We start from the raw sequence: 26,248 nt of genomic DNA on the forward strand, positions 1-26,248 counted from the left end.
TTCGAGTAACATCGTTATAGCCTTATAAAGAAATTGACAGCAATATTTTCATGAGATCTGTATAAGTTTACAAAGTGCTGACGGACTGATCAGTGACGGAAGAAAAATCTTCCGTCATCCTGATATCTAGCTATATTTAAAGGAAAGAGACAAAAGCATACCCAAATAGCTCGAAGTTTTGACGATCAAGTATATTTAGCATGGATTCATAAGTACCGCCCCTGAAAAACCCAAACGATGGTCGGATGACATTTCCGAGATGGCAATTCATCCAAAACATCAGAGTGAATGCTTCTAGTGATGCTGTTATATCCGCAAAAGTTACATTTTGTTCTGGCGAGCTTAGGACGACGTCATACGCTAAAACATAAAGGTTTCATATTTTTAATCTGAAAATTTGCATTATACATACCATGCTTATTTTCATTACAAATGATCTGTAACTGCAGGCTTAAACGAAATAATCATAGCACTTTGCTGTTAAAATCTGATCATGTACATTAAAATGTATTATATTAAGTTAATTTTTCAAACAAAAAGCACACATTACTGATGATTTGTAATTGCAGGCTGAAACAAAACAAAGTACTTAACGACAAAAAATATTTAGTTATTAGAGGTATATATACAAGCACATTGCTTTTCATCATGTCTATTTATAGAATATGCATGTTTCTATACACAGATAAATGTGCGCCCTCGATATTGCAGTTCGCAATCGACTTAAAGAAAACTCAAACACTAGGTGTTTGTGACTGGAACTGTGTGATTTCAATGCAAGTATGTTTATTTTGTTGAAACTTACTCGTACAGGCAGAAGCAGAGATTTGTCCGCTTGCTATTGTAGTTTTACCAGTATCACATTTATTGCAACTCTTGCTGTTCGCATTCGGTTGGTATTCGCCAGGTGGGCATTTCGTACAGGGGATGACTGCGGAGGCTGAGTAACTTCCTGCCGGACACACAGCTGTAAACAATATAAGATCAATAATAAAAAAATCGTTTGAAACAACGTCCAAGGTGCAATTGTAGTATTTAGTTCTCGAGATAAATCGGTGAAATATTAAATGACACCAACAAATTGATTAGACAAAAAACATAATCATACTTACGGAAACATTCTGAGATGTTTTTCCTGCCTGTTTCTTTCGTAGACATATCTACGGGACATAATTTACATGTCGTTTGGTGGGACTCATCCTGGTAGGTTCCTACTGGACACTTAGCACAATCGGAAATATTGGCTTCATAATACTTTCCAGTAGCACAGCCCTCTGTACAAATGAGAAAAGTATGACTAGTGTACAGTTGTTTCTAGCAAATAGAGTTTGCGGATACGAGATATTCTAATAGTTTTTCCCCAGAGAGTATATAATGAAGATAAATCAGTTAAACAAAAGCGTGAATGATGCCTAAATAATGTAAACTGAGTATCGACATAAATAATATCGTATAAACACAGCTAAAGACCATCAAATAAAAGCATGACAGTAAGTTTGCGCCTTTGCACAATTTTGTTATCTGCCAGCACTTTGGCAAACTATTAAAAATGTTTGATGTTCCTAAAGCGTGACACTTTCACACTTACCACAATTAGGAATGTCTCCGTAGTATTGTGCCGTCTGCCCGAATGGACATTCCATCATCGGCCATTTATCAGCAGTTATCTGGTCAGGACTTATACCATTATACGATATATTACCCCCTCCACTGGCTATCTCATTTTCAATTGCAGTTACGATATCATAAAGATCTTGGTCATTTCGTTGCAAGTCTTCTGCCGTCGTGCCTCCAACCCAAACTAGTTCGAATGTAAGCTTAAATGTCAGTACGTTTGTTGAACGTTTGACACGGTAAGATAATTCCCTGTCATGTATAGAGGAAGGACGCCATCTACCGGTATATTGACCCATTGTCTCCCGCTTCCGTCTAGAGGTCACAGGCCCACAAATCACTTCAATATCATCACGTATACAACCTGGAGTTGAGTGCAGAAAACCACGTTTTAGTTATTTTTTAAAGGGAATATATATATATATATTTATGTTTTCTTTTCAAGGCGCCAAGGATACAACCTTTAATTTCAGAGGGATTAGAGCATTTCTGATCTTACAATGAATACATACTGCTCATAAAGGTACACACAAATGAATTTCACTTCAAAAGTATCACACAAATTAATCCTATTAGTATTGAACACTGTTTTTGTTATTTTTTAAGACAATGTATCTTATATATAATTTAAATGTGATCTATGACACCTTACCAAACAATATAGGTGTACGTTGTAGCTGTTAATATTAAATCATTCTGATTAACTAGTACCCTGATTCAATGATATTATATGGCTATGATAAAAAATACCTGTATCATTTGGACACCTATTGCTCCAGCCGCTGTTTACCAAACCGATCATGTAGGCAAGGAATTTATCCTTGAGACCTTCTTGCACAGACGTATCACTGCAGTTCCCGACAAAATAATGTAGATCTGCACCGATACTGTTGGCATCAGGAGGTCTTCGTTCTATAATGTGCAATAATCTTGTATTAAACACATGACCAAACTATACCTAAAATATAATTCATTTATCGAATATCAGGTATTAAAGGTTACTGAACAATGTTTTATTCCGGACTCTTAACTTTTGATAAGGTGTACAAACCTGTAAAGTACGGCTACTTATTCATTTCTTTATGCATTAGCGCATTATTACTATATACATGTACACTTACTTATACACAACTTCGCTAGGCAATACTCTACCTTGAACCCTTGGCAGATGTCGCGTTAAAATTGTAGTTCCCACTTTCAAATTCTGATTGGATGCGGCTAAGTTCAGGCGACCAATGACAACGCAGTTTTTATATGTCAACAAAAGTGTCTCGAAGTGATAGTGATGACCTACATTTGTAATTTAAAGCGTACCATGACTGTCAATAACAGCTCCTGCCATTTAGTCAATTATTAAATATCTTAACCCCACTAAATAAAGTACATGGATACGTTGCTCTTCAAACAGAGAGGGAAAGTAATTACGTGCGTGGTTTCTGTTTCTCAAAGTTATACAAAGATAAACTGCGATCTCCTAACAAAATTGGACACTAAAGCACTCACAAACATGTTTATCTTTGGTATTTGGAATCTGTCGCAAACAACATGTGCATTTCAAAGGGCACTGCCATTTTTCAATACATACAACAAAGATACGAGCATTTTCATGGTTGCTTATTACTTTAATGGAATGGGCGCAACTACGGTGATCGAGCAGGTGGCGCTGTGCGGAAAAATCAGTTTTGACGTGACATCTGCCACAGGTTCAGTATCGTAGACAACGGTATCCTTGGCCAGCAAAGTTGACTTGTACAGTACCTATTTACTTCATTAATCATTAGTTCTTTATTACTAAATACAAACTTACCTGTACAGTCATCAGCTTCAGGTGGATCCCACAACTGATGATCAGTACAGACAAACATTTGGTCTTTACTAGTCCCTGAGGGATATCCAAACGCAACATTACAGGATAACCTGCAATACTGGTTACCCGCAGTCTGACACACAAAGGCTCCGTTAGCAGGTGGTTGGATGGCTGGACATTTATCTAAAAAAAAGAGAACGATATACTTGATACATTGGATAGTATTACCACCTCGTATAGTGTGACCTTGCGAGACAAATATGAGTACATAGATACTCAGGAATACATCTTGACTTGAATAATAATCATGGCTTAGAGGAGTTGTAACTTGCCATTGCAGGTTGGTTGACTGCCTCCTCCCCAGTACCAGATCATTTTAGTAGACTCAGGACTTTCTCGTTCACATGTGATGGTAGTGTTACCAATGATGTCATAGTTCCGTATGCACGATACATTGCAAGACGTGCCGTATGTGTACTCTGTTCCGGGACAGTCAGCCAAGATTAGCTCATCATCGAATTTTCCGTCAGGGGAATCACATTCTAGTTCTGAGAGTAAATTAAAGTTTACATTTGAACAATCATTGTGGAAAAAAGTATCAGGTAGCAGCAAATAAAAATGTATATAAACAAAGTAAGATGAAACTAAAAAGGGCAAATATGTGTATTCTTAGCATTTATTATAATAATCAAAGATTGACCTGACATCGAAATTAAGTTTGAATATAATGTGCTGCATATCTCCTGATGTTTAGAAAATAATTATTGGCAATTTTACAACTTATAATTCTTATCGCCAATATCGGCGCCTTACAGCTTTTAAGTGTAGACAACGCGAAAGATGAAGTAACTAATATAAACAGCGCAACCAATCCGTAACATAAGATTACTTACGTTTTACAGATACAGTAAACATACAGGGCACTGCTGTTTCCTGTCCACTCGGGTCACGTGCCACGTAGGAAATTATATGTTCTCCAACACTGAATTCACTTCCGGATGTACTTCCTTGCGTCTGTGTGATAGTGAAGTTACCAGAATTATCGGTTGCTGATGGTGACTCCCAACTCACTGTGGCAGACGACTTTCCTTTGTCTGCGTAAGCTCTGACAGGACTCGTAGGACAAAAGGTGAAATGTGGTGCACGGTTATCTACAGAGAGAATATCAACATGAACAAGATCGCTTATTTGTTTCTTCAGCTCTTGTTTTAATTAGCCTTAATGCTGGAAACAAGGCAAGATAAAGCAGCTAAACAGCGACAATAGGTGAGGCATTGTGTACAAATACCATAACCTTATCATATATTTAAAATGGAAAACTACATATACACATAAACGTCATCATAATGTTATTTGTGATAATTACTTAATATTATTAAAATTTTAGAGCAACTCGAAATTTATCAATTGAAGATTTTGCAATTGCAAATTTATAAATCAAATAATTATATAGAACTGAGAGAGCTTCAATAATCGACGTTATTGATCATGTACCTAACGTTTGTCTGAAATTAATCCCACTTTACAGAATGTCTATTTTAATATTGCAATAAACGTTTTTATCTTATAAATGTTGCAATTAAACAGTATATTGTAACTGATTATAGACGTTTTTTTCTACCTTGACAGGATGGGAGAGGTGCCGTCCACAGACCGTCACTCTGACAGTGTGTATAGCCTCCCTCCGAGTCATACCCAGGCGCTGTACAGGTCGTGGCGCACACAGAGTTGAAGTAGGTCTCACTAGAACAGTACTTCTCTCCATTGTCGGGATTTTCAAGTTCTTGGCATTGTATTTCTGTGGAATAAGTTAAATAAAAATATATGTCGCTACATATACATATCAGTATTTTGATTTTCAAAATTATATAAAGGATCTTAATTAAGTAATTATGAAAAAATGAGCAATAGAGGTTTTTAAATGTATCACAATTTCCATAAGCTCTTGCGCAAACATGTTGATGATAAAACTTCACGATGAATTGTTACCTGTGCCTACATTATCTATATCATACTGCAATAGTGCCAAAAGCAAAATGTTACTTTTTCGAATTTAATGAATTATATGTGACTTGGTATATTGATGTGTACACTAACAACAATCCTATATAGGATATAAAGGTCTACAAACGCGGCAGCGAACAGAGGCTATGAAAACTACGTATAATCACTGAAACGCTAAACTGTAGACTGACTTACAATGGAAAAATCCCCAACGTTTATAACAATGCCTAATTGACTAATATATACACATGCGTTTAAAACCTGTTTTCACAACATAACAGACGTTCTGGATTTAATATGTTTTTTACCGTTTAACTGCGGATGCGTCATAATGTTTTAGTTTTATAGCCTGATATATACAGTACTTACTAGTGCACACTGCCACGTTACCGTCGAAGTATCCGTTATTCTGGCATGTCCTGGTCTGGGAGGAAGTGCTAGTCAGCTCATAACCTGCATTACAGGTAAATGAGCACGTGGTCCCGAGGATAGGGTCATACTGTAGAGGTGTACAGGTCATTTGTCCATTACGGGGATAGGCTGGCATGCTATTACAGCGATTCACTACATAACATAAAATATGACGGTAATTGGTTTGCATATGTTAAACTTGGATTACGGTCAACAGGAATAATCATATACTCAAGTAATTCATGTTAGACTTCAGTCGTATACTATTTAATTAATAATGAACAAGATACAAACTTTCAGGACTTCAACTTTTGATCATATTAGTGATATTACTGCAGCAGTTTACATTCATAAAATATAACCCTGTACATGTTGTTAATCCAATCGGTGTTGTCATTTTAAAACAAGATTTTCAAATTCTGTCATTACTGTATTTTTTATTGAGTTTTGTTAATGACGTCATAATGACCTCATATTCCAATTGAGCAATACAGAGCCGTGTGGATGTCGGTATTTTGCATATCGGCTCAATGTTTCCACTATAAGAAACCTATGAACTCACATATGATCAAATCTTGAACTACTCAGTTTGCTTTCCAACTTATCAGATGATGATCTTCATATTCGTTTAAAATAAGAAATCTCAGAGGGATCCTGGCGCCCCCTACTGAATATTCTATGTTGGTCAAAGAAAATAGGGATCGTGTCTCTCTACTTTTCTTCCGTCCTTTAAAAGCATTTGATTTACACAGGAAACAGCAAAAACATCATAATCCACACAATGATCTTTTCATATCATTCCAAAATAGTGATATGCATAATTAAGGAATAGATGAGCCTTTATTTCAAAATATTTCATTTCACCAATCGTGAAAACACCTATTGTTTTTGTTTAGTTAATTAATCTTATTTTTCTTATTTTGGCTTGTTCACCTAAAGTTTCTTGTTCTTGTTATTTTTATTCTTACTGGGGCTTTTCACCTAGGGATGAAAGGACCTATTAATATTTTTCTGGTTTTTTTTTATTATTCTTTGGCACAGAAAGTTGTATACAAAGGATCTCCGAAATGGCACGAGTATTGCCATCATATTATAGTGCATGAGTTGAAGGTCTGACCGCAGCATTTTCATGTAAGCCAAAAATCCAATATGGCCGCTATGAACTCACTTCCGTTTTCAAACTTATGTTAATACTTCGTTAACTGCTTGTTTTGGATATGTTATGTGGAATAAGAATAGGAGCAAATAACTGATTAAATGTAAGACCTTTCTGCAAAACGTCTCTTACCAGATGATAATACGGTACAATGTTCGAAAGTGCAATTTTCGAAACCCATCACAAATAGTGTTCTCAAGTTTTAGACGACCCAAAGACCTATAATTAGGTCTGTAGCAGGCTGACATAAATGACCACTCAGTTTGTTAATCTGAATGACCTTGACCTTCATTCAAGTTCACAGGTTCCAAAATAAAGTAAAATCTTTAAATGATTTCTTGTTAATTTTTAGAAGGCCTAGAGGCCTAATATCAGGCGTGTAGCATGCTGATATAAATGCGTACTTAATTTGTTAATATGAATGACCTTGACTTATATCCAAGTTCTCAGACTCAAAAAAACTAATATCTAAAAATGTTTTCTTGACAATTTCTACAAGACCTAATATTAGGTCTGTAGTGTACTGACATAAATGGCTACACATTTTGTTAATATGATTGACCTTGACCAACCTTCAAGGTCACAGGGACCAAACATCCTAACATTTATTTCTTGTCAAGTTCTGAAAACCACAGAGACCTGAAATTGGACCTATAGCATGCGATAAAGGGCTACCAAATTTGTTAATATCAATGACTTTGACCGAAATTTGTTGTTAGTGGAAAACCCTTCAAATTTTCCTATGATAGTTATTCTTATTATTATTCTTTTTCCCCTTTTTATGAACTTTCTATTAGTCAAATGGGAACACAAAGCATAGAGAAATATTTTAATATATTTAAAGCAGGTGTCTGAAGTTGTTCCATGAACAAAATAAAGTAGTTTAAGTACCCAATATGGTCGCTATAACCTCATTTTTGGTTTTAGATTTATCTCGTTAAAAGTTTGACGAATTTCCATCATTATGTTGTAAAAAATATTATGTAGAATCAAAACTGGAACATTAGCTTAAATACAACCTTTTTGTAAAACGTCAACTTCCGGTTGGAAAATAAAGGTCAAAGTTCAAAATTGCAATTTTGTTCAATATGAAAAAAAAAATAATTAAAAACCCACTTCAGTCTTAGATGTCTCAGGAACCCAATGGTGTAAAAGACGTATTGTTTATGTTATTTATTTTTTTATTTAAGACTTTTTGTTTTGAAAAGACCTATTGCTTTTTCAAGATTCTTATTCCTCTTTTTATTATTCTGATAAATATTCTTCTTTGTAAACGCTCTATCAGTCAAATGTAGAAGTCAAAGACACATGATAAAATTAGCATACTGACATAAATGCCTACCAAGTTTTATAGTATGATTGCCCTGACCTATATTCAAGGCCACAGGGGCCAAAAAAACAAAATAAAATCAACTGACTTCTTGTGAAGATCTAGAGGCCGGTATAACCCTATTTCCGGTATTAAATTTATGTCAATATTTCGTTAACGGCTTAAGGAATTTCTTTCATTTTATTCCAAATATGTCATGTATAATTGAAAATGGAACACTACTTTAAGATACGACTGCAATGTCTTCACACGTGAAAAGACATCAGAAAATACAGTTTCTGCCACAGAGTGATTGATGTGTTGGCAGTTTTCCCGAGGACGTGGTTGTGTAATTGTATCAACATTCATTTTCCAATTCGAAAAAATTCTCGATGGATAATTTGATGAAATATATATTTATTGAGGAATATGAACTGATGAACAATATTAAATATTAACGAGCTGTCTATAGAGGACCAAATAGTCATGCAGGCAGACAATTTAGATTTGAAAGGAAAATGAACTGTCAGAAAACATTTTTGCTTTAGAAATAAATAATTTGAAGTACCCAATTAGTGGCCAGGTCAAATTTCTCAATTTTCTATACACGGTGGCCTTTACGAAGGTCTATTTTTTATTTAGGTAGTTGTTCCCTATTATACAATACCAACAAAATATACTCACCTTTAACGGTAAAGGAGACGTCGCACGTATCAGTCATACCATGTTTATCTGTCACAATGTATATGGTAGATGTGGAACCTTCCGGAAAACGAGAACCACTACGAAGTCCAAACTTTAATTTGGGTCTTAAAGAAAAGGAAAATAAGAAGCTAGTAAAAACGTGGTCTGTATAAACAAAAAGAGAATCTAGAAAGACGTGGTCGGTATAAAAGAAAACAAAAAGAAATCGATTCAAATTTACAAAATGATTTGTGTAACAGCTAAAAATTATGAAAGATAATGATTAAACTACAGGATATAACATTGGGTACAACATCTTCAATGCCAAATTTTTGAAACATAAGCCTTTAAAATTGAATTCAGACCGTTTCCAACTTCGATTCGCCATATTGGTCCGGTAACCGTTTGATATTCGTAGCATTGCAATCTTCTGAATGCCAATAAATAAATTTCGGATATGTTATATGCTTGTCAGCCATCTAGAGTTCTGATGATTGAAGTTTGAAAAGCAGAAAAAAACCTCATTCTTTCCATTGTCAGCCATAGATTATTCTTTGGTGATCCCTATAGGATCTCTGATTGTAGTTATATCAAAAACGACTTTATTTTGGCAAGGCAGGATCGGATATCAAACTACTCACAGTCTATTTGAGCAAGATCGGAGGCGATGTTTAAGTATGATTAGTCTTTATTTTGACAGGATATCATTTAAGCATTCATCATTATGTGTATTCTTATCTTTCACGGACGGTGATCTTGATAGCGAGTCAAAGACATGATATAAACATGTATTATTGGTGAGTTTGATATACAAAAAAGGATAATAGGCCTAGTATTTTAGTGAGAAAAAAATACTTTGATTAATTAAAAAACGTTCCAAATAAACTATAGATGCTGATGATGCTGTTGATGCTGCTGATGCTGCTGATGCTGCTGCTGCTGCTAATGATGATGATGATGAAAATAATGATATAAAAACCAAAAACTTACGTCAGTCTGCCCTCTTCGGGATCGTTAGCAGTTGGAAACGTCCAAGTGACAACTGCATATGTTTTCCGTGATGGAGCATAGTGGATTGATTCTACTGACGGGCAGTTTATAGTTGGAGGTTTTGGGGGCGGAGGAGGAGGAGGTGGATCAGAACCTTTAAAAAATGCTAAAACTAATTAGCCGATATTCCTTCTGACTGAAATACCATAACAAACATTAGAAACGATCTTTTTATCAAACAGACATGTTAAAATGTAATTTCCCTTCAGTTTTAGAGTGTAAACATAGTGTATAAGTATTTATCATGTATGTTAAAGCTTTGATATTTAAAGTAAAGAGGAGTAGAAGCAGGGAAATGCACGATAGACTTGAATTCAAACAGGGGCCTTCCAACACCAGCCAGCTGCTCTACCGACCTAACTACGTGATTGAGGTTGCGATAACCGGCAACCAGGTGGCTCATCAGCACTCTGGTTATTTGTCGTATGCTTCCGATGTAAAAGTCACTTCTTCCCCCCTCAAATCCCCCCTCATTTATTTTCAATGGGAAAGAATTGACTAACAGATCCCTCCACTGGGCCTCTCGATTTATTCTAGGAGTAAACTGATGGCTAGCTGATCATCCTTCCCTGTCCTTTTATTCCTATTAGAAAACGATTTGACTGATTCTTTTCTTCTTTCTAGATTTAATTCTAGGGAGATCATTGGCTAGCTGATTTCCCCCCTTGATTTATTTCTAAGGTTGGATTCTTTTCCCTCTTCATTTATTTCTACGGGGAAACATTTAACTTGCTTATTCTTTTTCTCTCTTTCAATTATTTTAGGATGAAAACTATTTACTGCCTGATTCCTTTTCCTGTATTTATATATGTTTATAGGGGAATTTCTCTGATTCTTTCCACCTTTCCTGTTTATTTATTTCTAGAGGAGGTATTGGATACTGTAGCTGATTCCCCCTGTCTGTTTTAGGGGGAAGCTATCGGTTAACATATATCCCCTTTTTGATTATGTAGTTGATAAGATGGGAGAGTTTCATCCCTGACACTAGTATAGGATATGAGAGGCTGGCATCCATCCCTAATATTAGTATAGTAAATGAGAGAGTGACATCCCGAACAATATTAGAGGAGATTAGAGATTGGCTTCCCTTTTATTTATATAGGAAACGGGAGGGAGGCATCCGTAAAATTATTTAGAATATGGGAGGTTGACTTACCTAATATTAGTCATCCCTTTCTTTAGTATAGGGGATAACAGTGTGGATTTCTTAACATTAGTAAATGAGATGGGAGGGTGGTATCCATAACTTTAGCATATGAGATTTATGGGTGGTATCTCATACATTAATAGAGGGAATGAGAGGGGATCCCATTCCTAACATTAGTTGAGGAGATGGGAGGGTGGCATCCCAAACTTTAGTAAAGGATATAAGAGTGTAGCATCCCATCAATTAATAGAGGGAATGAGAGGAATCAATCCTTTATTTAAGTATATGAAATGGGAAAATATGTATCCCTTACATTAGTGTAGGAGAAACGAGGAAGATGGCTTTCCTCATATTAGTAGAAGGAATGAGAGTTAGTTTCCCCACTAAAAATAAATCGAAGAAGGGGAGGGAATCAAGACAGTGAAAAGAAACCCAAGACAGTGAAAAGAAGACAGTGAAAAGAAACGGCTAGCTAATAATTTTCCTGCTGGAAATAAATAAACAGGGAAGGGGAAGAATCAGCTAGCCAATAGCTTCTCAACTTCGAGGCGAATACTAAAACAAGAGGAGGAAAGAGTGATCGCAACCCCGACCCAGAACCTTTACATTCGTTATCTATCATATATCTACGCCAGCATTCCACGTACAATTTTTTTAGAACAGCTCTTTTTAGAACGGCACTTGCAGTAAGATACATATTTAAAAAATGTGTTTAAGGTAATACTATTTCGAATAATTACTCCTCCTTTGAATTCGGTTGAATTTTATATAATACTTCATGTAATTATCAGCTATGAAATTCAATATCAATGTAATTCCAGAGCATGAGGTTTTTTGATCATGTTGTATTGGCAAATATCTATTTCGTAAAGAGTAACTTACAGAAAAAGAAGCATATAAATGATCCCACAAAGTCTATGGCACCTCCCACAACTCCTCCTACAACATCTCCAACAGCTCCAATTACATCGTCAAGAAACCGTTTACGTCTGTATGTTTGAACATCTACAAAAAAGGTAAATATACTAGAAACATATACATTTACAACAAAACAATAGCAGTGATACAAAATGCCTAAAACACAAAACAACGACCAGCAGGCTATATTAATCAACAGTGGGTTTAGTACATCACCCCCACACGAGAACAGTTTTTATCTCATCCTAACAGAAGCACGATAAGAGAAACTTCGCAACGCTATCTACATTTTCTATAAACGGTATTCGGCTTCCTGAAGATTTAAGTAGATCAATACAGAACAAAAGTGAGCTGTCTTCTGTAGAAAAGCAACATTTGTTCTATCCCCGCACACAACAGACTGACCACCATATCTTGACGTCTTGGTTGAAGCGCATCGTTATAATGACGTCATGTAATTGTGACGTTACAATGCATTCACGTTCAATTTCGCGATACTTCAATAGTGCCCGCTTCTCTGGGCACTATTGTAAATCAGTACATAACGTGACTTTTTCTCGCGTTTTCATTGGCTCAGCCTCCGGGCACTATTTAAAGATTAATTTGAATAGATTTTTTTATGTTATGAGCTATAACACAAAAATCTGAGTGTACTCTAAATAAACCGCGAAGCGGTTAATTTAGAGTACACTCAGATGTTTGTGTTATATCTCAATAACATAAAAAATCTATTCAAATTAATCCTAATAATTCAATTTACTAAAGATAATCTCTTCAATATTCAAAATTCATTTTGGGACTCTTTTGTCTGTGAAATCATTACGCCGTCATCTCAGCCATTCAGAAGCAATGTTACAAACGGCGACGACATTTTTTCTTTTATGGGCTGATAAAGTAAATTTCTAAGCTAATTAAAATGCTCGTAACAAGCTAAATTGAATTATCTAGCCATAATCCCATGACTATGGTTTCCTGCGGGACTATGGTTCGGCGCGCTTTTTGTTCGAAAATCATATTGTCGAAAATGACGTCACTGTCGCTATTTGCGCTGTTTCCTGGCAGACAAGCTATGTGCGGACGACGTTTTGCAAAAGATAAATGTCACAGATGGAAACTTGAATGCAGATAAATTTACAAAAGAGTGAAAAAGCAAATTGAACTTAGTAAGCAACGAAATACGCAGTGAGTGTTTTCAAAGAATCTGCCTTGGAAAATGTATCTTACAGTTAGACGCCTCCGACTATTAGAAAAAAAATACATTTCTAACGTTAGACGTGGCCGCAACCGTGTAAATGAACTGTTTTTGGTGATCATACATAATTGTTTGTCCTATCATTTTTTTTTTCAATTCGTTATGTACTAAAAACATTATTGTCTTCTTATGAGGGCATTATGGTCTTATAGGCTTGGGTACTATGCCATCCCTCGACAACACTATAAGACCATAGTGTCCTCAAAGAAGGCAATAATATATAATTAGTACATCATCCTCACATGAGACCCGTTTTCATGTCATCGCACGCTATATTTATTTCCACACAACGTTAGACAACATATGAATGGTCGGCATAGAAGTTACAATTATTGCCGGAAAAGTCGGAAACTCCATGAACCGTTCTTGGAAGAGTTGAGAAAGACGTAACGTAGTTACGATAGTCACATGATGTTCTCGACAAGGACGTTACAATGTAGTGTGTTTGAAAAATAGGACCCACTTAGCGATGTTTAATATTCATTTAATTTTTTTTTCAAAAGTTTCCGAATCAGTTTCGCTCATTTTGACGTCGATTTAGTCCTGCCTCTGCACGATTTTTAACAAGATGAAAACAAATCAAACATTGGGAATTTAATACCATGACATAGAACTTAAAAAGAAACAAAGGGTGTTTATCAAATAAAAGTTAGCAACGCATAGAGACCATTCCAATAACGTAAGTAAAATGCAAATAACAAAACTTTTATCGATTAGGGTAACAAATAACCCTTACATATGAAATATATATCAAAATTGTGAATGAATACTTTGGCCTTTTACCAAATAACAATAATATAAATCATACCAGAATACTTTATATAACAATTTCAAAGTTCCATACCTGATAAAAACATACCTGAATATTCATAAGAAAAACAATTTATAGCTATCATTTGTAAACCCTAGTTTTATGTGAAAATGATACACTTAATATAGACCAATTGAATTAGTCAACTGATATCCCAAATATTTACTATTTCAAGTAATTCGTATCCTACAGATACACGTTTATGGGGATCCAACATTGCTTGGAATACAACCGGTGATATCACTTCTCTGACGAGACAGCTATGTATTATTAGTTATCCCGCCTCAGATAAGAATCCTGTATTCCTATTGATTAAAATGACGTCACGGGATAAATGTTCATATTTCACTTTCATATATAATAAACCGAACTGCTAGTTTGATATCTCGTTTTCATCTATAATTCTGCGCAAATAATCTTTATATGTCATAAAGCAAAGCATTGTGATCTTTATTTAGAATTTAATTCTATACGTAAAAATATCATGTTCATTCCTACAGTCATGCGTACTCTTACATGCACATAATTCCATATATAATATATATAGCGGGACCAGTGTACGTACAAATGCACATGAATGAATATGTATCGATGTATCTAAAAAATAGATATGTCGGCTTATATGCATGTAATCGTTTTTGGTTGTCGTATGAAAAATATATTTTACATATGATAACCTTAAGACGTGCGCATGTAGAGATAACACAAAAGGTGAACTGTTGTGCAAAAGTGTAATATGCTTTATTTCTTAAAAATAAAACATATATTCCTTTCGTTTTCGATTTACAAACTGACCGCACGAATGAAAGTTTGTTAGTATCAAGTAAAACACGTTACATGAAATGACTGAAGCCTGTGTCAATGGTGTTTTATTTTTTGAAACTGTGCATCATAGCGTCGAATTCATCTAAGTATTTGAACGTAACATGCATTTAGATTGATTATAACGTTGATGAACCAATCAATTATAAAATGTTGGCCACAACTTCGAACATAGCGAATGATAGGCAGACGAGTAAGGAAAACATTTTAAGCAACATCAGGACTGCAGATACAAAGATATAACGATAAAAGCGGTGCTTGCATCGTTCGTTCGCCATCATCTATATGAAAATCAGGCATTGATAAGAAAACTTTATCTAAATCCACGGAAAATTGGTATGATCATTTTGATATTTACGTATTCGATTTCTGGAATTATATAATGAAATACAAAATAAATGTTGATGTTCGAACTGTTGAGTTTTGTTTTTATTTACTGCATGTAACGAAAATCTTTTTCTTCATCGAATTGCCATTCTCTATATACATGTAGTAGGGTAAGCGGTAAAACATGTAGTGATGTGAATGTTCATCAAAACATTCAAGTGAAATGCATAAAACACTAACATTCGATTATAACTTGATACTATATATAACTTATATACATACCCGGCCTACTATACCTTTAGGCCGAGTACGAAATGGTGCTTACAAATGTATATGTCGTAGTAGAGCACTGCCTCAGAAAATCACTCGGGCACAATTTTCTATACCTTGTTGTAGGTTTCCAATTATTTATGTATATACATACATTGATATATTATTTTCTCCATAAGAAACATAACAAACATTCTTAATACCTACTTTACCACTCATAAGACGTCAAATTCATAATTTGTAGACTTGCCGTTTAATTTTCCTTCGAAAAGACCATCATATTTATATGTGAAAAAAATGTCTCGCGTGAATTTGATATTTTTTACAGTTCAGTTTTATTGTCTAGTAGGAAAGTGATATGAAACAAGTAAGATAAATGCAAACAGACGTTTTAATAATGGTTTACACAAACCTTTCTTTGCTTCATTAGCAGTAATAGGCACCAATTGTTGCTCTAAAGACGATATCATTATCTGTCTAAAAGTCTTTTGAGCTACAATATTGTAGCAAGACACTATGAGGAATATCCGGAAAATGTTAGGTTAGGACGGGAGTGATTACCAACAGTACTGAACTCAAATTCCGTTGGAGATACGAGTATTAATTTATCTATTATTTTTCTTGACATGTTAGCAAATAATGCGCCTGCGTGTTAAATACAGTTGTCATTGTATCAGTCATCAAAACATTACAGATAGATATCTGGTCAAATGTGATATAACTTACCTCCATAATTCTGCCAGACCCCCTTTTCACAGATATATCGCTGATCATGACTTGTATGGCTGTAGGCTACATCACACACTGTTCCAGAATCTACAACCAACCCTACGGTCACGGTTGTATCGGTGTTAATGGTATAGCACTGCACTTCACCCTTCTGCCATAATTTCTCAATCGGACAGGATGTGATTTGCTAGAAATGATGGTAATAATGCCAAAGTGAGATACATGCTTAACCTCAAATCATGCATATTATTACGTTTGATTTACATATAAATCATCAATGTAAGTGTTGAAGTCGATAAAGCTATAAAACTTCATATTTCGATGGGAAATATTCGCTTATCTGCAATACAAATTTACTTGCTGTACTAGAAATATGAATATACACTTTTAATTAAAAGCCTTTTGAAAACAAAGAGCTGAATAAATGTTTTCAAAATATGTTGTAGTATGAGATTTTTAACGTAAATCATCATTTATATGGCGAACTCGTACTTGGTATGTATGCATTCAGACATAGGTATCGGGACATTCAGCTTTCCTTTATTTTTCAATGCCGATTCGTTATTGATAACTTAAAAATGATCTCGAAAATGTGAATAAACTTGCTTTAGTTCTTATAATACTTCAATATGATATTGTATTCCTATACATTGCTATATAATACGTAACCTATCTCTGACAATAGTGATGATGTCAATAGTTTATTTTAGAAATTTTGACATTGTGACAAAATCATTACGGAAGAGTTTTTGAGAGATTGGAAATTCCAAAATTATTGAATTATTCATTTACCGCTTACTTGCAAATGTTCTCATAATCGTTTATTGGACAACATAAAGCAATGGACTTTGGTCTTCTAATCAATTTAAAATCCACAAAACACTTTGCCGGCGTAGACATAAGCTCTAGATCTCCTTTTCGTCTTCAGATTTCCTAAAACTCAATACGAGACTCTCATACCGCGTTGCGTTGGTTATTTAGTTGATGCCAATGAAGACGATTAAAGGAGGAAACCCGCGAGTCACCGCTCTACGTCAAAAACGTCGTAGAGCGGTGACTCGCGCTCTACGTCAAAAAGCTCTACGTCAAAAACGTAGAGCGGTGACTCGCGCTCTACGTCAAAAAGCTCTACGTCAAAAACGTAGAGCGGTGACTCGCGCTCTACGTCAAAACGTGACGTAGAGCGGACGTCAAAACGTGACGTAGAGCGGTGACTCGCGCTCTACGTCAAAAACGTAGAGCGGTGACTCGCGCTCTACGTCAAAACGTGACGTAGAGCGGTGACTCGCGCTCTACGCCAAAACGTGACGTAGAGCGGTGACTCGCGCTCTACGTTTTGACTTGTGGGTTACTGACGATGTGCTGTTGAGTGTCACGACCAATACTCGAACGAGAATATCCGTGTAAAAATATTTGGTGCGGCGAAAAACTACGGCTCTACCAACTGAGCCAAAGAAAAGTTATCCGTCAGTTGTCTTACAATGACCGTTTTTAAAACTATGTACATATCACACTGACCCGCTCCTTTTACAGAATTATATGTTAGTCAATGGTGTAAATATAGAAATTCTGTATTTTCCCTTCTTTACAGACATTAACAAGTTAGTTTGCATGTCAAAAAATTGTAAATTGATAAAAAAGACAGCACCTGCATCATAATGCATGTCTACAAAAGTGTGGGTTTTTTATAATTTAATTTATCCATTTTTTTATCAATACATGTAATGTACACAAGATAACTGTGATCAATGATCATTCGTAAGAGCCCATGTCAGTAACCATTTAGCTATGTCTATGTAAGGCATGGAAAGTGCAAAAAAAAAAAATGATTTATTTGAAATTTGGGTATATGGAAGCATAAGTGAATTTCTTCCCAAAAATGACTCATGATGACCACCATTTCCTAATAATTCATTGGATTTGAGCATTTCTTTTCTTTATAGCAAGATATTAGACAACTCAACTTTTTCACAATTTTTATTTAGATCAATAAGGTTGAAATCATATCTTATATTAAATTTTCCGTATTTATTTTTACTATAATTTGAATTTTTTTTTATCTAAAAGACGCAACAAGGTTCAAATTTGACTTGATATGCAATAATAAAAAAACAAGATTTAAATTTTCCAAACAATTCATAAACATTGGTAGTTGAAAAATATTGAATAAAATATTCAAATTTGATTCGAGGGAGATAACTTGTGATGGAAAAGTGCAATCTCTCCCAGAGTGCATTAAATGAAGGGTTACCGCAATGCACTTGGGAGAGATTAGGAAAAGTGGTGATTCGTGTCATCAAATAACATCCCTTGACGGAACGAACTCTTAAGTCAAAAAGAGTCAGAAAGTTTGAAATTGCGGCAGATGTAACATGAAGGGACCAAAACCGGATTGTTGAGCAGCAGCAAAGGAACTGACTTAAACTACTAGTTAAAGGTGATGTAAAATACCTATTTAATCATATTTAGCAGCATATCACTTTGCACTGACATTCCCCCAGAGTACTTTCTAATTTTTAAAACTTGCATTCACACACATTACTTTTTTAATTGATAAGGTTGCATAAAGCTAAATTGTAATTGTAATTATTTTCACCAAATCCATATCTGTATAAACGGTGTACAAGTGATGTCATTTTGTATGGGTACAATAAACATGTATACATTAAAACAGCAAATATTGAAAAATCTTTGTTTTCATTTGCTGTAATAGCAGTTTATGATTTGGTCAATAGGATGTGTAACAGTACTATGTATTGATTATAGGAAAGAGAGGAATTATGATCGATAGAAAGATAAAAAAAGAAGGAGGGAAGAAAAAAAAGAAGAAAAAAACCCCAAGGAGAATGTTATTTTAGAACAAATTGGGTAGGTTTGTAAAGCATAAAGTAAACATGTAAATGCGAAAACATTCTTTTATAAAACTGGAAACAATATATTGGCTTTAATTTGTGAAGGGTTGTTACCAGAATACACATTCATCAGGGGAGATAATTCACCCAAATCTGAGGAATGTGTTTTGGAGAAGGGGAATGCCTATATAAAAATTATATATATTTATGAGAATAAATACAAAATAAATCTTAATGACATTTATTTCATAAATTTCAAAATATTTTAATAGATCATATATATTATAATAATAGTGATAATCAGTGATAATGAGGTATTAATGACTGTAGCTGATTCATTCGTCCAAATGCCTAGAGCTGAATTAGTTTGTCTCATTTTTTCCATTCCCCTTCAAATTTAAGTTTAGCGTTTTCATCCTTACATGTAAAAACATTATTATGTAGTTATGGATTATGTAGAATAGTTGTCTTTAATAATGTTTATGAGAGAGGTGATACTAAATGAATTATGTAAACATCTTATTATATAAATATACTGTTTTTATAATGATAATAATTTCATTATCTACTCTATCAATATATAGAGAATTTTGATGAAGGATGCCGAAAAAGGAAAGTCTTTTTTATTTAATGAAAATGGAATATTCAAGGCTGCCAATAAAGTTCCAAGGCTATCTAGTAATTTTTGTGTTTCTTGGCATTCCAATAGTAAATGGGTTATGTTTCTCGGTTTAGAGTTACACAAGATACATAAAGGTGAAGTAACTACTTCACCAATTTTGTACAAAAATGAGTTAGTAGTAAGAATGTGAAACCACTGGAGTTTTGTGTTTTTCGTTACCCAGAAAGGAATTTTGTAGATTTTGCACAAAGCCATGTATCAATGTTCTCCAAAATTTTATTCCAGTTTTTGGTACCAGATGGTATTACATCTGATGTTATGATAATATTAAGAAAAAGTTTAGAACCTTTGTTGTCTTTTAGAATGAAGTGTAAATTAATTGGTACATAATGATAAGAAATCTCATATGCTATAATGAAATGTTTCACTGCGGAAATAAGACCATGGTATTGTAAGTAATTTGTGTTCACTTGATATTTTTGAATAAATTAAGCAAATGAATATAATTCGCCTGTGCTTACGTCTTTTAATATATCATTCACAATACAGATGTTTTTCTGATAGTAGGCCCTCTCTTTGTTTTGTTATTTTACTTAAAACTGTAATATGACTCTGACAGTTATAAATATGCAATTGAAGTCATATATAAATGATGTCACTGTTCTATGTATATTACTTTGGCACTGTGCCACAGATAATTGATTCCGAGGTCCGTAATGTATAGCTTGAAAATCTCATTTAGGTGTTCATACCACTAAAACAAAGGAATGGACTAAAGTCTTCTTTACGTTATTCATTACCAAACTTTGCGGTTGTAGACAGCTGATTAAATTTTAACTTTAATTATTTATTTCTGTTTTGTGGCGGATTTTGGCAACGCCCACACAGATGTTTGATTTCATTTTGTGTAATTGTCATTTTGATATACGTGCTTGATTTCATTCACGTTTTATGAGGGTTTCTTCTGCTGCGTCATTGCGAATGTTGCATACTTTTACATTACAATGCCACCATGTATTCACTCAAACACGTCTATAAAAATGACCCATGGGTCAAAAAGGTCTTTATAGCAATGTTGTCTTTATACGCAAGTCAAACAGTTAATTAACAAGTATATGGTCCCTATACATAGGTGGTTGCGAAGACAGGTTTTACAGTATAAATATAGAGATAATACAAATCTTACCGGGTATTTAGCAAATACATAAGTGGTTGTATAACATAGTTTTTTTTCGATTTGGTTATTTACTTAACAACACAATTAATCAAATGTAATTGTAACATTGGTTAAAAGGCTCACTACCTTTTTGAAAAAAAAAAAATTAAAAAAAAATCTTAAAAACAATAATAACATGAGTATACGTTTATTGCTGGCATTAGATGAGGTTACAGCACCAATCAAATGCAAGTTTCCCGACGTAATCTATGTTAACAGTGAAGATTCCTTTCGCTGTTGATTAACGACGGTAATTAGGACAACGACGAAAACTAACATAAAATGTACATTAATTAAATTGTTTAGAAGGTGATGATAAGTATTAGTATTAAAGTTAAGCTAAGAACGTATGCAGTTCTACAAATTTATCATTTTGCTTTCCCTTCCTGTTTTAAAAATCAGAAGCAGTTCCGGAAAGATAGTGGGCCGTTAAGCGTTTATGGCTTGATGAATCGAAAAGTGAGACGGTAACGGATCCGTAATCTACGGTGGCAGATTTGTGCCATTTCTTCTTTTCGTCTTTTCGTCTTTTCGGGGCGAAAAGACGAGAATTAAGAAACCTTAATTTTCGTCTTTTCGTTTTTTCGCCCCGAAAAGACGAAATTTAATAACTTTAAATTTCGTCTTTTCGCCGCGAAAAGACGAAAAGTCAAACACGAAAAGACGAAAGTGATACACGCTAATTAGCGACTTTGATTCTCGTCATTTCGCCTTCAAAATTCTCGTCTTTTCGTCTTTTCGCCCCGAAAAGACGAAAATTAACAAACCTTAATTTTCGTCTTTTCGTCTTTTCGCCCCGAAAAGACGAAAATTAACAAACCTTAATTTTCGTCTTTTCGTCTTTTCGCCCCGAAAAGACGAAATTTAACAAACCTTAATTTTCGTCTTTTCGTCTTTTCGCCCCGAAAAGACGAAAATTAACAAACCTTAAATTTCGTCTTTTCGTCTTTTCGCCCCGAAAAGACGAAAATTAACAAACCTTAATTTTCGTCTTTTCGTCTTTTCGTCTTTTCGCCCCGAAAAGACGAAATTTAACAAACCTTAATTTTCGTCTTTTCGTCTTTTCGCCCCGAAAAGACGAAAATTAACAAACCTTAAATTTCGTCTTTTCGTCTTTTCGCCCCGAAAAGACGAAAATTAACAAACCTTAATTTTCGTCTTTTCGTCTTTTTGCCTTCAAGTCTGGTGTGGAAGTCATTTTGAAATCTTTTTATCTTAATATTGACTTAATTGTTCAATATAGAAGCATCAAAGTAGTTTATGATAACAATCGATTTATTAAATTGATAGTATTACAAGTATCTTCATCAATAACTAAGATTAGAAGTTTTAAAACAGAAGTCAACATGTTTGTTTACAGCAGTTACGTAGATTTCTCACACGTGGCATATGCCACGTGCCACTAACAGATTCATTTCCGCAAATCCTTTAGCGTGATTTATACATTTTTTTAAAATTCATTAATATCTTATTTTTTGTGTTCTTATCGCCCTCTTTAGCAATTACGCTTATCAAAACATTGCCGTGTATATGTAAGGACCATAATGAACTTAAGATGCTAAACATAGCACTTACAGGAGTTGCCTCTCCTACACAACTTGAAAAAAAAGTTGTCGGCGGGTATTATTTGAAAGCGTTTGAACCACGGATAAACTTGTTAACAAAATAATTTATGAAAGACAACTCGTGAAGACTTTGAGTTTAAAGGAAGGACTTGTACCAAGAAATTGCTCAAATACAGTTAATTATAACAGTCAATCAGTAGGTACAATGTACTGTGTATTATTTGAAAAGACATTTTGACTACATACATGACATGGTCTTCATCATAATTGTACATTAGAAATTACATTATAATCTCCGTCGTATATGATAGATGACAAAGTATATCTGTAATTTGTATTTTTTCGGGGCGAAAAGGCGAAAAGACGAAAAGACGAAAAGACGAAAATTAAGTTTTGTTAATTTTCGTCTTTTCGCCCCGAAAAGACGAAAAGACGAAATGTAAGGTTTGTTAAGTTTCGTCTTTTCGGGGCGAAAAGACGAAAAGACGAAATTTAAGGTTTGTTAATTTTCGTCTTTTCGGGGCGAAAAGACGAAAAGACGAAAATTAAGGTTTGTTAATTTTCGTCTTTTCGGGGCGAAAAGACGAAAAGACGAAAAGACGAGATTTTTGAAGGCGAAAAGACGAAAATTAAAGGCGCTAATTAGCGTGCTTCACTTTCGTCTTTTCGTGTTTGACTTTTCGTCTTTTCGTCTTTTCGCCGCGAAAAGACGAAATTTAAATTTGTTAATTTTCGTCTTTTCGGGGCGAAAAGACGAAAAGACGAGAATTAAGATATTTAATTTTCGTCTTTTCGGGGCGAAAAGACGAAAAGACGAAATGGCATAAATCAGCCACCGTAGTAATCCGCGAAACTTGCCGACCACGCAAGAACTGTACAACACCGATGTGGTTAAGACACATTAGATTATGAAAATGGATACTTCTTCACGGCTTCATTTAGCACTTTGACTACATGTGATAGCAAAACTGATGGTTCTGTATGCCTCAACGGATATGCAGATAGTTTGTCCCTTTAACGTACATCCCACGGATCATACAGATGTACATTGTGGTTGACTTTGTGACTTTGAAGTTGGACGTCACTCTATGTTGATCTTCAAATGAAGTTTCATTTCTGCTTGCCTGTGATCAGTTTTTCTCCAGAACTAGGAGACTTCGGTTTTACTATGAGATATGTTTTTTTTTTTTTTTGGTTTTTTTTGTTTTGTTTTCCAGCCGGGTCATGTAAGGGTGTGGAGGAAAGCCATACCGAGAAAAACCAACGTCAGTACTGCGAACGTGCCCACCTTGTGGTAATATCGGGATCTTAGCTACCACCGCGGCCCTATCATGTAAATTAAGTTGTAACAATGTGTATTTTACATTAAAGTAATTTTATTTTTCTCATCGACAGGTATGGAAAATTAATTAAAATAGCCAAATATTAATTTACTCTAGTGAAAAAATGACTGTCGTTAAAAGCAATAAATAATTGTATATATTTATGATTTAGTTTGGTTTATCATGTTTACGTCCTGTTTACACCATTGTAAGGGCGGCCTCATGGGTAGGTGGTGTCTTGCATGTGTGAAGTGCAATTTGCATGCTTGTCGTGTCTTCGTTTATAGTTGGTGGAACTTTTGTCCTTTATAAAGTGCTATATCAATGAAGCATGTCACCAAAGAAACAAATCCACACACCAACCGGTCACATTCTACTGATAATTGGTCACTCCCTTAATATGTTGACCGCTAAGCAGGAACCGTAACATTTTATAGACTACATATATACGGCGTATTTATGGCCTTAGAAGCAAGATGACATCAAGATGTATTGTTCCATAGATTTCATATTTACTCTTGTCTTAATTCATTGAAATATGATACCAGTAACTGTCAGGTTAACCCAGCCTTTGATATATACACATATAATCATCAAAGAGGACTCTTCTGAAGTGTAATACAAATATATCGAAAGACACATACATGCATCTACTCGCTCCCTAACGATACAGATTTGTCCCTTTAAAAAACTTTTCAACGACCTGAAATACATAATAACGCGCATCGCGTTTTATACCATGAGATTTAATTCATTATGAACTAAAAATGAACTTACCAGGACAATTTTTTTTCATTGTAAGTGAAATTGAATTAATGAATAGGATATTTGCTTAAAGTGTTTTTCTTCATCTTTTCCATCCGCTATCTAGATTTTCATCAATGGATTTGTTATCTAAATTAACATCGTAGGTAAAATTGATTAAATACCAAAATGCATACGGAATTAATAAATATTAAAAAAATGATAAATTAAAACTTATCCGAAAATTGATTATTAGTAATTGGAATAAATGCATATAGTTGAGCTTTATTGAGTATATTGTAATTTTCATAATAATAAGAGTCGTCAGTAATGAAGCATTCTGATTCCTGTATTTTCAAGTAGCGTCAGTTCAAATTTTCGTTCTAACCGATATGTAACGGAAGTTTAAAAAAAACAATAAATACAGTGACAGTCTTTTGTATAAACATTAATTATGTAAGACCATATTGCTATGATATCGATAAATAAGCTGCATTTATCTAAATAAAATATCTAACAAGTAACGAAAAGCAATTACGAAATATTTACAACATTTTTATATTACATATATTACAAATACACGTATTTATATAAAAACGATAAAATATAGAAATATGAAAAACTATCTCACCTTATAACGTTTGACAACACCTGAAAATGACGCAAGTGAAACGGAAAAGAATGAGACGGTGATAAGCCCAGCCAGGAGAAGATGCCGCAATGTCATTGTTGTAACAGAATTAACATGGATTGGATGTAATCTGAAACAACTTGTCAGACTGAGGGTGTGTGGATCATTTGTTCTCCGCTCCAACCTCAGTTGTATATTGCGTTAAAAGGGCATTGAGCGTCTACGTAACTACTTATATGGTGAACCAGGAAGTCGTGTCGTGGCGCCATATATAGCATATTGGTAAGGGACAAAAACCAATGCAAAATAATTGATTCAATCACATTTCCAGGTAATTCCAATGGGAACTTTCTCCTGAACTTAAACTCGTTCGCTACAAACCTATTATCTAATTTCATGTAAAATAGGCGAGCAAAAAATTATATATACTTGAAATGCAAACAAAGCTCATTTATTTGAAATTCTTTAATCGATATTAGAAAATCGTTACTCAACGCTATGCCCATAATACTCATTTATTGCTGTCTAACTAGATGTACTTATTAATATCTCTATGGAATAAAATGCAATATCTTTCTCTGTTCTATTTCCAAAATATTAATATTAAAGGATTATTAATAATGAGTGAACTCTTTGTGCGGCACCTGAACTAACCATATGTCAAGCTATTGCGGAAGTTTAATGTCCTATTGTTACCCGTAGTCTATTTATAAACCGGGAAGAGGGACTTGCTATGTACCTGTAAAGATCTGTAGTATAACGGACTAACACGTCATAATAGACGAAATTATCCCCAACAAGTCTAGGTGGACATGCCTTATTAAACTGCGAGAGAAAGTTTCCCGAAATTTGAAATTGTATCAATGCACATGAAGTATACATTTAAAAAAAATGCAAAAAAACAACAACTTAAAACAAAACACTATAGGACTATAACTTTAAAGAAAGTGCATGCTATTACAATTTACGTCGCGGAAAATGACCC

General features: G+C 34.4%; 1 protein-coding gene across 1 annotated transcript in view; it reads right to left on the bottom strand.

The window, feature by feature from the left end:
• LOC138320858 (sushi, von Willebrand factor type A, EGF and pentraxin domain-containing protein 1-like) overlaps positions 1-25,483 on the bottom strand; it is a 79,776-nt gene extending 54,293 nt beyond the window's left edge. Inside the window, exons 1-15 of the mRNA XM_069264129.1 lie at positions 25,264-25,483; positions 16,309-16,498; positions 12,065-12,187; positions 9,976-10,129; positions 8,986-9,110; positions 5,795-5,989; positions 5,043-5,219; positions 4,315-4,572; positions 3,754-3,969; positions 3,422-3,604; positions 2,365-2,526; positions 1,589-1,978; positions 1,113-1,274; positions 806-967; positions 162-360 (exon numbers count right to left, since the gene is read on the bottom strand). Of these exons, the coding sequence (XP_069120230.1) occupies positions 162-360; positions 806-967; positions 1,113-1,274; positions 1,589-1,978; positions 2,365-2,526; positions 3,422-3,604; positions 3,754-3,969; positions 4,315-4,572; positions 5,043-5,219; positions 5,795-5,989; positions 8,986-9,110; positions 9,976-10,129; positions 12,065-12,187; positions 16,309-16,498; positions 25,264-25,359 (2,792 nt within the window). The 5' untranslated portion in view covers positions 25,360-25,483. The remainder of the gene's footprint in view (positions 1-161; positions 361-805; positions 968-1,112; positions 1,275-1,588; positions 1,979-2,364; positions 2,527-3,421; positions 3,605-3,753; positions 3,970-4,314; positions 4,573-5,042; positions 5,220-5,794; positions 5,990-8,985; positions 9,111-9,975; positions 10,130-12,064; positions 12,188-16,308; positions 16,499-25,263) is intronic.
• Positions 25,484-26,248: the final 765 nt, after the last annotated feature.

This window comes from Argopecten irradians, chromosome 4 (genome assembly GCF_041381155.1).
Source record: "Argopecten irradians isolate NY chromosome 4, Ai_NY, whole genome shotgun sequence".
NCBI classification, from domain to species: domain Eukaryota; kingdom Metazoa; phylum Mollusca; class Bivalvia; order Pectinida; family Pectinidae; genus Argopecten; species Argopecten irradians.